At 40.5% G+C, this 12,605-nt stretch overlaps 1 protein-coding gene across 5 annotated transcripts in view; it reads right to left on the bottom strand.

Annotated features, from left to right (window-relative positions):
• Nucleotides 1-2,444: 2,444 nt before the first annotated feature.
• Nucleotides 2,445-12,605, bottom strand: part of LOC143299427 (mitochondrial S-adenosylmethionine carrier protein-like) — a 63,230-nt gene continuing 53,069 nt past the window's right edge. For 4 of the 5 annotated variants that reach the window (XM_076612620.1, XM_076612619.1, XM_076612621.1 and 1 more), the window contains 3 exons: nucleotides 11,242-11,306; nucleotides 8,708-8,781; nucleotides 2,446-4,706 (listed from right to left, as the gene is read on the bottom strand). In XM_076612620.1, coding sequence (XP_076468735.1) covers nucleotides 4,595-4,706; nucleotides 8,708-8,781; nucleotides 11,242-11,306 — 251 coding nt within the window. In that variant the 3' untranslated portion in view covers nucleotides 2,446-4,594. Of the gene's footprint in view, nucleotides 4,707-8,707; nucleotides 8,782-11,241; nucleotides 11,307-12,605 lie in introns of all 5 variants that reach the window. The other variant, XM_076612622.1, reaches the window with a different exon arrangement.

The raw sequence follows: 12,605 nt of genomic DNA, 5'->3' as shown, positions 1-12,605 counted from the left end.
AGAAAACACAAAATATTTGCTGTTAAAATGCAAAGAAATACTAAAAAGTATGTATGTGTGTTGATTTGTGGATAGAACTAGGTCAGGTAAGCATAGCATGATTGGTTGGGTCTGTAGATTCGATGGCAGATGGAGGTTGGAATTGTGTCATCAACTAAAACCATTATAATAGTCAACATTTGATTCAGATACCCTAAGAAATCAAAGTTTTATCATTTAATGTGAATGATATTGATTGTGCATTCATTTTTTTTTTTTTTTTTTTTGCTGTGTGCAAATTCGTAATCAACATGAAAACAGAAGGAAATGTTAACTGTGGAAAAACACACAACCACAAAACAAAAAAACAACAACAAAAACCAAAAAAAATCAAGTAAAAACTCAAGCAGATGCATTCAGAATATGTTTATTGTACCTATATTGTATAGCATTTCATTGTATAGACATTAAACATAATGTTTTCAGAATTTTGCATACAGATACTTTCCAATCCAAAACTTATCACGGAAGCTGAATACTGTGAAAACTGCCTTATATTAATACTTCTGATGTTATTATTACTAGATTTTTTTTACATTTCTGATAATGAGTTATTCAGCATCACACACATAATATATATAATTGTGTGTGTGTGTGTGTGTGTGTGTGTGTTGGGGATGGGGGCGCGAAGTGGGTGGAAGAATATTATTTTTTCCTTACATCAATTTTTTTAATTATCCTTAATTTTGTGGTGAACAGGTCAAGTGACCGATAGTGTTCTCAAACCAAAGCTAAATTCTGCATATACACACTCACACATACAGACTGTGCATGTTCACTTCACACAATGCATACAGATGAATAACAGCAGTTTCGCCAACAGCTCTCTCTATCAGACATACTGAAGACATGATTTATTTAAAACTGTCCAGAATGGCAAGAAAGTGCCAAAATTATGCAAAAGATGTGACACAGCAGAAAATAATTAATCAAAGTAAGGTGACACACTGTCCTAACCAATGCAAACACCTGCCCCAGCATGTGACCTTTTTTACACCCAAAGAATCTGATTCCAACTAGTTATCTTACTGTATCCACTCAATATTTCTGTTTTTCTTCTATTTTATTGCTGCCCCAAGTTGGGAACTATTTCAGTTCCAGTACCCTCCCACCACTCATCACTCTCCCCTGTACCCTCCCACCATTCATCACGCCTTCCTGTAACCTCCCACCACTTATCACTGACTCCCCTGAACCCTCCCACCACTCATCACTATCCCCTGAACTCTCCCAACACTCATCACTATCCCCTGAACCCTCCCACCACTTATCACTGACTCCCCTGAACCCTCCCACCACTCATCACTATCCCCTGAACTCTCCCACCACTCATCACTCTCCCCTGTACCCTCCCACCACTCATCACTCTCCCCTGTACCCTCCCACCACTCATCACTCTCCCCTGTACCCTCCCACCACTCATCACTCCTTCCTGAACCCTCCCACCACTCATCACTATCCCCTGAACTCTCCCACCACTCATCACTCTCCCCTGTACCCTCCCACCACTCATCACTCCTTCCTGAACTCTCCCACCACTCAACACTGACTCCCCTGAACCCTCCCACCACTCATCACTCTTCCCTGAACCCTCCCACCACTCAACACTGACTCCCCTGAACCCTCCCACCACTCATCACTCTCCCCTGAACTCTCCCACCACTCATCACTCTCCCCTGAACTCTCCCACCACTCATCACTAACTCCCCTGAACCCTCCCACCACTCATCACTCTCCCCTGAACCCTCCCACCACTCATCACTCTCCCCTGAACTCTCCCACCACTCATCACTAACTCCATTAAACCCTCCCACCACTCATCACTCTCCCACCACTCATCACTAACTCCATTAAACCCTCCCACCACTCATCACTCTCCCACCACTCATCACTAACTCCCCTGAACCCTCCCACCACTCATTACTCTCCCATGTACCCTCCCACCACTCATCACTCTCCCCTGAACCCTCCCACCACTCAACACTGACTCCCCTGAACTCTCCCACCACTCATCACTAACTCCCCTGAACCCTCCCACCACTCATCACTCTCCCCTGAACCCTCCCACCACTCATCACTCTCCCCTGAACTCTCCCACCACTCATCACTAACTCCATTAAACCCTCCCACCACTCATCACTCTCCCCTGAACTCTCCCACCACTCATCACTAACTCCGCTAAACCCTCCCACCACTCATCACTTTCCCCTGAACTCTCCCACCACTCATCACTCTCCCCTGAACTCTCCCACCACTCATCACTAACTCCGCTAAACCCTCCCACCACTCATCACTCTCCCCTGAACCCTCCCACCACTCATCACTCTCCCACCACTCATCACAAACTCCGCTAAACCCTCCCACCACTCATCACAAACTCCGCTAAACCCTCCCACCACTCATCACTGACTCCCCTGAACCCTCCCACCACTCATCACTCTCCCCTGAACTCTCCCACCACTCATCACAAACTCCGCTAAACCCTCCCACCACTCATCACTCTCCCCTGAACCCTCCCACCACTCATCACTCTCCCCTGAACCCTCCCACCACTCATCACTCTCCCCTGAACTCTCCCACCACTCATCACAAACTCCGCTAAACCCTCCCACCACTCATCACAAACTCCGCTAAACCCTCCCACCACTCATCACTGACTCCCCATACAAAGTAACGCAGGCAGGCCCACACTCTTCGTCACAACCCAAATGTTGGCAGTGCATTGTCAGGTCAGCAGGAGGTCACACAACACAGGAGAGCTGGTTTCGTGCTAAACCAGTGGAAGCTGCCCCATTTTATTTTACTGTCATCAACAATCAATCATGATCATTACTGCTGACATCAACAGCACACTGTCATCAACAATCAGTCATGATCATGCTCGAAGGGTGAATTTGGTTTTACTCCTTTTTGTTTTGTTTCCGCATTTTAACCCTTTTGCTGCCAAGAGGAAAATAAGATTTAAGTGAAATGTATTTGCCAGGGTCTTTTCACAAAAAACGGGTATAAATTTTCAAAAAATTCTGTACTCTTTGTTATTGGAGAAAGACCCATAAAAGTATATATTTTCTGAAAGGTAAATGAATAAAGAATACAAAACATGTGATGTTTTCCCATTTTATATATTTTCAATGACATGCTGTTGTTTTGAAATCAGTGTTTTGTTTTTTGTCACATTTTCAACTTGTTCATTACAAACATCAGTCGGGTAATTTGCACTAAAATATCATATTTTCTGGACAAATGGATATCTGCACACACAAAATCATACTAGAGCAACCACAATATTTTTTTAAAAAAGAGACAGATACACAATGCATTGTGACTTCTCCAAGTGATAATATGGATGTGAGGCCAAGCCCCCTCAGTCTCCACGCCCCCCCCCCCCCCCCCCCCCTCTTCACCCTTCTCACACGGTCACTTTATCCAATTCTCATCAGACTGTGTTGGCTGAGTGCGAAGAAAATCACTCACACTGTGTCCTGCAAATAATTCGTTCACTTTCTGTCAGCTGCTACAGCTGTACAGCCGGCATCACTTACTGATAATCGAATCTTGGCCACTCTCTTGATTGCTCCCTTTATTTTCTATCAAATCGTCCTATAATTGTTCATCACTGTCTTCTCCTTCGAATTTAGGCTTCAATTCTTTCTGAGCATCAGCTAAAGAAAGCAATCTTGGTTGATTTAGTTCACCATGATCACATGTCTTGAGCACGGCGTCGGTCTGACATTTTGTTGAGCGAGCGAGGAGAGGAGTCAGGCAAACACTGCGGCCAGTAACCCAACCAAAACGTTCAAATAAAGGACTGCCTCATGACGCAGATGGTGTTTCTAGCTATGAATAGAATCTAGAAAGATCCCCAAGCTAAAGCTACCAGTATTTTTGTCAACGAACTGAATACAAACCAGAGAAAAGTCAGGATATTTTGATGATGAGTTATCTCGTCATTGTGGCAGCAAAGTGTACATACTTGCGCTGACGAGTAATCTCATTATATAGGCAGCCTAGGGGTTAACTTAGATACAAAAACACAATGTCATGTTCGAGTCCTTGCCGAATCTGATTAACGGAATTTCAAAATCACACAGTTTACATAATATCAGTGACTTGTGATGGGTGTCAGTTGGAATAATTATCTCAACTATGGTTGGATTTTTGGCATTCTCCCTCCCTCTTTGAAATGATTTCTAAATGTATTCTATAGAAGTATATATCAGCTGACTGGTTTCACATAAATGTGTAATTTTCTGAACTCCAAAATCATCATCCTCTTATCTGTTCCTGCACTCACTGAAGCACTCAAGGACTTTTACACACAGGCCCCTTTAACATTGACATTTTGGCAGCCACACTCCATCTTCATCAGCATGTTCAGCAGGGCAAATTACTGTGCAAACAAAGTGATAGCTTACTACACTGGAGGATGGAAAGAAGCTAGCATTACCATCACAGCACAAGTTTTTGTAGACAGCACAGGTGTTAGCCTGAAATGAAGCCTGAGCAGAAACTTACAAACTGAGAATGTGGAGACGATTCATCAGATTCTGATGATTCATAACCCCAATAGGTCTTGCATTACAATCTTCACTTTCTCATAAATGCCTAGAAATATGGCTCCACCGATCGAAATCCACGTCACTCTTGGGGCAATACCAGAAAATATTCTGAAACACACAAATGGATTTCACCAAATGAAAGGAAAGTAAAATTAAACTTCAGAAAATAATTATGAAAAGAAAAACTATTTGAGCAGACAACAAGAGGCATTGTGTCTCAAGGCTCATGTGTGACTTCTGTTTCACCCTTATGCCATCATCCTGACAAAAGTGACAAAGCTAAGATAGTTGACATCATTCATCATTGCTCTTGTCTTTGGAACAACCGAACATTGTCAGTTTTATAACGCACTGAAAACGTGAAGGCAAAATGATTTTCAATCCTTTATCTTAATTTTTAAAAAAACAAAAAAAAACAAAACAAAAAAACAACAACAAAAAACAACAGCACAGAAGTTGGATCAATATTTACAAAGACACAAGCTTTTGGATACTATAGCCATGAAAATCAGCCAAGACTGAAAAATATGCCTAGAAGTAGAACTAATATGGGTGATTCTGTACAATAAATGTGCTGGTATTACTGAATTTATGAACTTTTTTTCTACATTTCGTAAAACTGAGACTGTTTTAGTAAAATGTTTCAGAATTATAGGATTTTTTGCTTCATCAACACATCCAAAACATAGATTTTTCCTCAACAAACTCAAAAACACTGAAAACTAATAACTGACAATATGAAGCCCAAAACATGAAATGAACTTTCCACACACACTTTTCAAAAGCTTGTATATTAAAAACTCTGATTTCCTTGCTGTTACTTTTTCATAAAAATTGTGTGTGGAAAATAAAGATTTGGTTATGATTTAAATAACTGCCTGGCACTGGAAGATACTGCACATCTGCACAGCTGGTGGTGGACAACTTCCTGTCTACAACTTTCGACTTCAACATTGTGAAAAATTACCAAACACATCTTTGGGTGTAATGTATAATTTTATGACAATCACTCAGAGCATGTCAATTTCTTTTGACAAATTAATTTTGGCGGATCGATCATGAATTTCAGTCAGGATGTCTCCTTCGTGACACAAGTCAGGGAAACCTGTGGTGTGTACACCAGGACATAAATTTCAATGAGGATGTCTTCTCCATGACTCACATCAGGGTGACCTGTGGCGTACACACTTCTTAAGTCACTGACTGTAATATCCAGGCCTGTTCGAACCTCTCTTAGCTTTATATCTTTGGCACAAATACCAAAAAATGGTAACTCATTGTCAGAATCTATGAAAATGCATGATGCAGTATCTCTCAAAATGAAGAAGTTTGCATCAAATAGAAACTGACACTAGAAAACAAACAAAAACACTTCAAATGTATATGCACAGTGCGAGCTTTGTGTAACTGTCTTCTCTGAACCCATCTTGGCAAATGCAAGAGGATCTGCTAATTTTGATGTTCATTTGTTGACATTATACAGTAAGTGATTATGCTTATGAATAAATCAGTCTCAAGAAATGTTATTAGCTTCATTCACCTCCTTTCAATATGTTATGACAAATAATTGTGACAACAACATTTCACATGGTCATGGGTGGGACTAGGAAAATGTTTGAATCCTGAAAAGTGGGGGGCTGGGGACTGCAGTAGGCCCCCGGTGACTGTCCTGGGGGCAGCACCTCTGGTTGGGGTCAGGGGGAGTGTGGGGGGGCGGTACGTGGGGGCGGGGAAGGGGGGGGCTGCCCTCTGAAGCTGGATAAAATCTGAAAATCCTTGGACCCCAAAATACTATGTAAATGCTTGTTAGTCACTATTTCAGGGACATGAAAGAGACTGAAACAAAAATGTCACTTTAGGCAGGGTCCATGGGTGATGACCTGCTGAGGGTTTTGAGGGCTGGAGCTGCTTCTGCCTGAAAAAACTGGTGGACATTATGCAATTTCATCAGCGGATCAAATCTGGGGAAAAAGAAAAAAATAAGCACTCTCTTTCTCTCATATATATATATATATATATATATATATATATATTTTAACATATAGGACGCAAAGAAGAGCAAGTAAATCATCAAAAGAATGCAAATCTATGAGCTATCAACACAGACTTGCGTACCTAAACTAAATCTGCATTCACTAAAAGGTAGAAGGTTATGAGGAGACTTAACTGAAACCAAAAAAATATTAAATTGTTTAAATTATGTTAATGTAAATAATATTCTTAGAACGTCAGATTATGAGAGTACAAGAAACTTAAGTGATGAAAATTTGTAAATAGCACTGTAATACCAACATAGGGGAAAATTCAGCAGCTAACAGAATTGCACAAATATGGAATGCACTACCAATTGAAACCAAACTTGCATGGAATACTAATATGTTTAAAAAATCTCCTTGACATGAACACTAAATCAAAAGAAACACATTCTTACTTTGACAAATGAATTACAGTGAATGAATGAGGCAGCGTAATAGTGGATGCAAAATCCAAAAAAAATAAGGAAAAAGAGACAGATACTGACTGGGACATGAAAAAGGCCAGGAGGCCTAGGCAGACAACTTGCCAGTCCCTACACTACTACTACTACTTCATAGTGTCTGAGTTGAGGATAAATTTATGGTGTGAAACTAGAGAAATTGGAAGTGAACTGATCATTTCTTGAAAGCAAAACGCAAAGCAAAATGGTAAACTGGACTGAAAAGCATGGCTAACAGACTGGATTCTGACTGAACAAGTTAACCCTCATTACTGCTGAGCACCCGCCAGCGCTCGCAAAAATCCACATTCTCTTATCACTGAGTGCAGTTTACACAAATAAGTTTCTTGCGAGAGTCAATGCCTCGTTTTCACCACTTCCTGCTGAACATTCTGAACTTTTCAGGGTCCAATTTGGTTCAGTTTTGCCAAAGTTTAGAGTTTTCAAATTTGCAAGATAAGTTTGATTACTGCTGAGAGCCTTGGTATATGTTGGACAATGATTCTGAAGATGAATTTGAACTGTTTAAACGATTTCTGCACAAGAATCTTGTATAAGTTGATCATACTCAGCGACCTAAATATCAAGTGACCAAGTTTCGCCAGTGATGAGAGAGAAGTTGGTTCAAAAGTAAGTCGACTGCCTGACCTCCAAAATCGATCTGTCAGTGAGTCAGTCATTGATTAAACTTAATTGGCAGTCTGCATGATCTTCCTGATTGTACTAGTTCAGTTGACTTCTCTTTTCTTTATGTTTGGTAGTTTTTTGTTGTTGTTGTTTTTTTTTGTTGTTTTTCTCCCCACCATCAAGGGAAAATACAGCATCCCTCAAAATGAAAAGACATAAAAATCAGCATGTTCATAGCTGCAACTCAAGTTGAGAAAAAAAAAAAAAGAAGTAGAAGAAGATGTGCTTGAAGGCACTGCAGACCAGAGAAACTTATTTTGAAACACCAACCTTTTTTTTTTTCTTTTTAACGTGACCATAAAACCTGACTTCTTACTTTTTTTTTTTTTTTTTGTGGGTATGAAGCAACATGAGCCTGGAAACAAAAATCCTTCTGCAAATTTATTATGTGTAGAATACAGGAAAAATAACTCAGTGCACCAAAAGCAGTTAATCATATTTCTTATTATTTTCTATGATACCAACAATAAAAAATTGGAAGAGTTTGTTCCCCAAGCATGAGATTTCACAAGTGAGAACGTTAGAAGACTGTACATTCGACTGAAGACTAAAATTGTATTTACAAATGTGTTTAAAAAAAAAAAAATTTAAGAAAGCTGCAGCATCTTCTAGAAAGCTGCAGCGTCTTGTAGATAAAAAAAAAATTACAGAAGGTGAACATCAATTGCTTCTTCATAATTCATGTACTCATGCTGGAACTTAGTGGAAGAGAATTTTCATTATGATTTACTAGAATGTGGTAAGAAGTGATTTTTTTTCTATCTTTGCGCCAAATTCTGTGCTGACAGGCAAAACATTTCCAGATAATTTTTTTTAAATAGTTTACCATGGACACACACACACACACACTACTAAAACAGTGTTATCACAAGGACTTACTTTGCATACACATGTGAGCCAACAAAAACTGAGTCTATTAGTATGACTGTTAAATTGGACAAGTTACCCAGGCAGTCCTTGTTGTGAGTACACATGTCCCATGACATGCCAGACATTGCCCCGTGCAGTCCTGCTGTCCTTCTGAAACACATACACCACTCAGTCAGTCCTTCCGCACCAAGCGCGCAGTATGCAGGTTCTGCAATACACACTCTGTGCTGTCACAAACACAAAAACATGATGTATGTCCTTGCACCACAAGAATTCCAGCAATTCTTCAGTACATTTGTACATTTTCATAGAAGACCTTTAACATGCTTAACTGATTTATCCTGACATTCATAATGCCATATTCAATAGTTTGGAGGTTGGTGTGTGTTGTGTGCATTTGTGTTTCCATTGTCAAATGAATAATGGCATGCGTTAATGGATCTTTAAATGTGTATTCTCATTCGTTTGCATGTATACACAAACAGAAATGGCACTTACTGGCAAGTCTTGACATCTACACTAATCTGGAAGATGAACTCTTTCTATGCTAAGGTACGTTACAGCGTACCTCATACGCACAACACTTCATTACAGTGGTGCACTACAGCGTATCTTGTGTTTAAAAATTAGGTTAGGGTCTTGTGTGAAACTAAGTGGCATAGCTCTGTTCTACTATCATCCAAAAGTGCTCCTGTACTTTGAGTGTAGCTGAGGATGCCATTGTTTGAGCACAGTACATGTGAGCCTACAGTCACAGAGCTCTGCCTTCTCGCTCGCTCAACAAGATGGGGTCTCCCTCAACTTGAGCAAGAACTGATCAATGCTTGAAACAAATTGTAAACTTGGCGTGTTTCCTTTAGACACTGAGTTGTCCCATGACAGTGTTTGCAGTGAGATACATGGTTTCAATGACAGTGACTCAGCAGTAGACAAACTGTGCCTGTCGCTGAAGGATAAGACTTGATTAACCCTTTCCTTCTGATAACGGTAGGAGCCGGCATGCTCGCGCGCGCGCAGCGCCCCAATGCGTCCGGCGCCGGCTGCGTGTGTGTGGTACTTTTCCATCATGTGCTGACGCCGTGACTATGCTCAACAGGCACTAAAAGTTGGTGGAAAGTTTCCTTCTATAGTCCAATAATCTGGCATTGCTATTTTTGAATGCTAGCACCACTTCCATTCACAAAGAAAGGAGGGAAACTGCGTGTGGAGAGTTGTGAATGAAACTGACCGGTTTTCACAATGGCGTCGTCTGCATGCACCAGTGAGTTCGAGGATTATTCAGCGGAGGAATTAGGTCTTATATTAGAAGAAGTGTCAAAATATGATCAGATTGAAGAGTGTGAAGAATTAGAAGAAGATTCTGATGTACATTTAGGTTCCGATCAAGAAGAAAGTGGTGAAAGTGATCCGGAGGACAATGTGCCACTCGCCGCTCTGCAAATCATGTGGCGACCGGCTACTCAGCCTACCAACGTGGCCACATTCCAGCAGCCGACAGGCCCTGCACATTCACTGCCAAGCACTGCCACCCCTCTGGATTATTTTTTTTTGTTATCATATGACCGACATCAACCCTACTGCACACCAAGCTCCATGACAGAACTTGGAGACAACAATATCATTCATCACATGGGCTGGACTGACACTGATGAGACCAACAAGAAGAAGAAGAAATGATTCATATAGTATCTTCTTCTCATCAGACAAGCATGGGAAATCAAGAAAAGTAAAAAACATAAAACAACTCGCAACTGCTCTTAAACTTTTCTTTTTCTCTTTCTTCAAGCATTTACAGGCTGTGACACAATTTCTCTGTCTCTTGGTGTTGGGAAAGTTGTATCTAAGATTTGAATAAATGAAAGTAAGTCAAAAGACGCAAGCTTTTGATGACATCTTTCTCTGTGTGATGACACCCTGAAGAGCAACCTCAGACAGTGTGACATCCAGCCACACAAGCTTGAAGCCTCTGCTGCAGACAGATCATACTGGAGGTCTCTCACCTCCAAAGCAACAGCTGCCTATGAAGAGGACAGACAACTGTGTCTCGCTGCTGCAAGGGACAGACAACACAGGGACTCGTCTTCCTCAGTCGGAAATTAAGACCATCGCTGTGACACCTGTGGGTGCCTGTGTGCTTCCAGCTTTCGGCTGTGGAGTCATATGCGCTGTCATCGCTGAGTTCACGGACCTTGTCATTGTCAGCTCCTAATGGACTACCAAGAAGAAAAAGAGTCACAGAAAAAGATAAACAGCAGAGCTATATTCTGTTCTGCAATTTTTAAATCATGCCACAACATCTGAAAAATGTACACCACTACATGATGCATTGTGAGGGATGACCACTTTGCTCATCTTATTTTCATGCTTAATCATGCTTTGCATTTATATGATTTCATTACTTTAATTCCTTGATCACGCTCATAAAAATTGGCAACAATACCTTTGTGTGATTAACAATGAGTAAATAGGTAGCTTAAATTTGTTTCAAGTGTGATCATGAAATGAAAATGTTGAGAACTAAGTGTCCCAAAAAGGTTTAAACTGTTAAAGCTGGCAGAATTATGGACATCAAAAATAAAAAGTGAAAAAGACCAATGTAAGCATTTGAACCTCAGCCAGCATGATTCTGGTCTTGGCCACATCAAGGGGGGTTGTTACAGCTGCTGATATTCCTCCTGCAAAGTAAAGAAACATTCCCACTTCAGTAAATGGCTTGATAACAGGGATGGTGTGCAGACCCACTTTCATTGGATTTTTGTGGAGGCTCCCCATTATTTTTAGTGAGAACCACGTGCGCATGCAAATCTCGATTTCCTTTTTTTTCCATGTCACTGAAAGGCTAAAATTTTGTTATGGAAATCGCTGTTCTGATGAAAGGATTTTGAACATTTTCGGTGAATATTTTTGCAAGTTTACAAGATATTTTCGGTTTTTGTAATTAAACCCATTATTTGCTTTAGTCTTCTATGTTTGCTTTGTGTGTGTTTCTGGTCATATATCTGCCATTACGTATTCAAACTGATCCATACATAAACTCTGCCGAAAAGTTGTCCGAACAAAGGCTGTGCAAACTCAGAGAAGCCAGTTACAGTAGGGGGCTTCCCATGTCGTCATCTGACCTACTTCTTGCTCCACGAAAGCAGGCTGCATACCCTCCCTAATATAAAAAACTTCCTTTCTTTTTTTGTCTACTTTTTGGTCTTTTTTTCTTTTTCTTTTTTCACCTGTGTGTGTATGTGTTTAAAAAATCAATATGTATGCATCATTTTATGTAACTGTTTTCTTGTTTATACATCATTATTAACTATTAATCAGCACAGCTGATTGTACCAGTTCTAAAGTACAGACATCCAGCTGAACTAATGCATGCTCTGTATCAGTGCTGAAGTATAAAAAGGTTGAAAGGAAACAACAGTCTTACAATACAGCATCAAATGTACTGAAAATTTGTCTTTGCTCTTGCAAGAAACATCTGAATGCTTCCAGGACATTAAAAACTGAATGACTCTAAATAAGTTACAATTGAACACAGACAAAACCGAAGCAATGATCATAGGAACTAAACAAAAACTCTCTTCCATCACAGCTGACAAAATCAAACTTGGCAGTACATCCATCCCTCTTTCCAGCTCAGTCAGGAACCTCGGCATTGTCCTTGACAACACACTGTCCATGTAAAAATTTATCAGTCAGACATGTCAATCCAGCTACTGTCAACTGCGACCCATCAGTTCCATTCAGAAATATCTGTCCACCAATGCAACATTTAGACTTGTCGTTTCTCTCATTCTCTCTCGCCTTGACTACTGTAACTCCCTATTGTCTGGTTTGCGTGCTTCATCCATTCAGTCCCTTCAACGCATACAAAATTCTGCTGCCCGACTTGTCATCAGAAAGAAATGGTCTGAGCACATCACTCCTATTTTGCAACATGACTTTCAGAGGGTTTTTTTTCTCACAATTTCATTAAAACA

The sequence above is a fragment of the Babylonia areolata genome, chromosome 25 (genome assembly GCF_041734735.1).
Source record: "Babylonia areolata isolate BAREFJ2019XMU chromosome 25, ASM4173473v1, whole genome shotgun sequence".
Classification (NCBI taxonomy): domain Eukaryota; kingdom Metazoa; phylum Mollusca; class Gastropoda; order Neogastropoda; family Buccinidae; genus Babylonia; species Babylonia areolata.
Note: the sequence above shows the minus strand (reverse complement) of the source record. Positions and strands in the feature narration are given on the sequence as shown.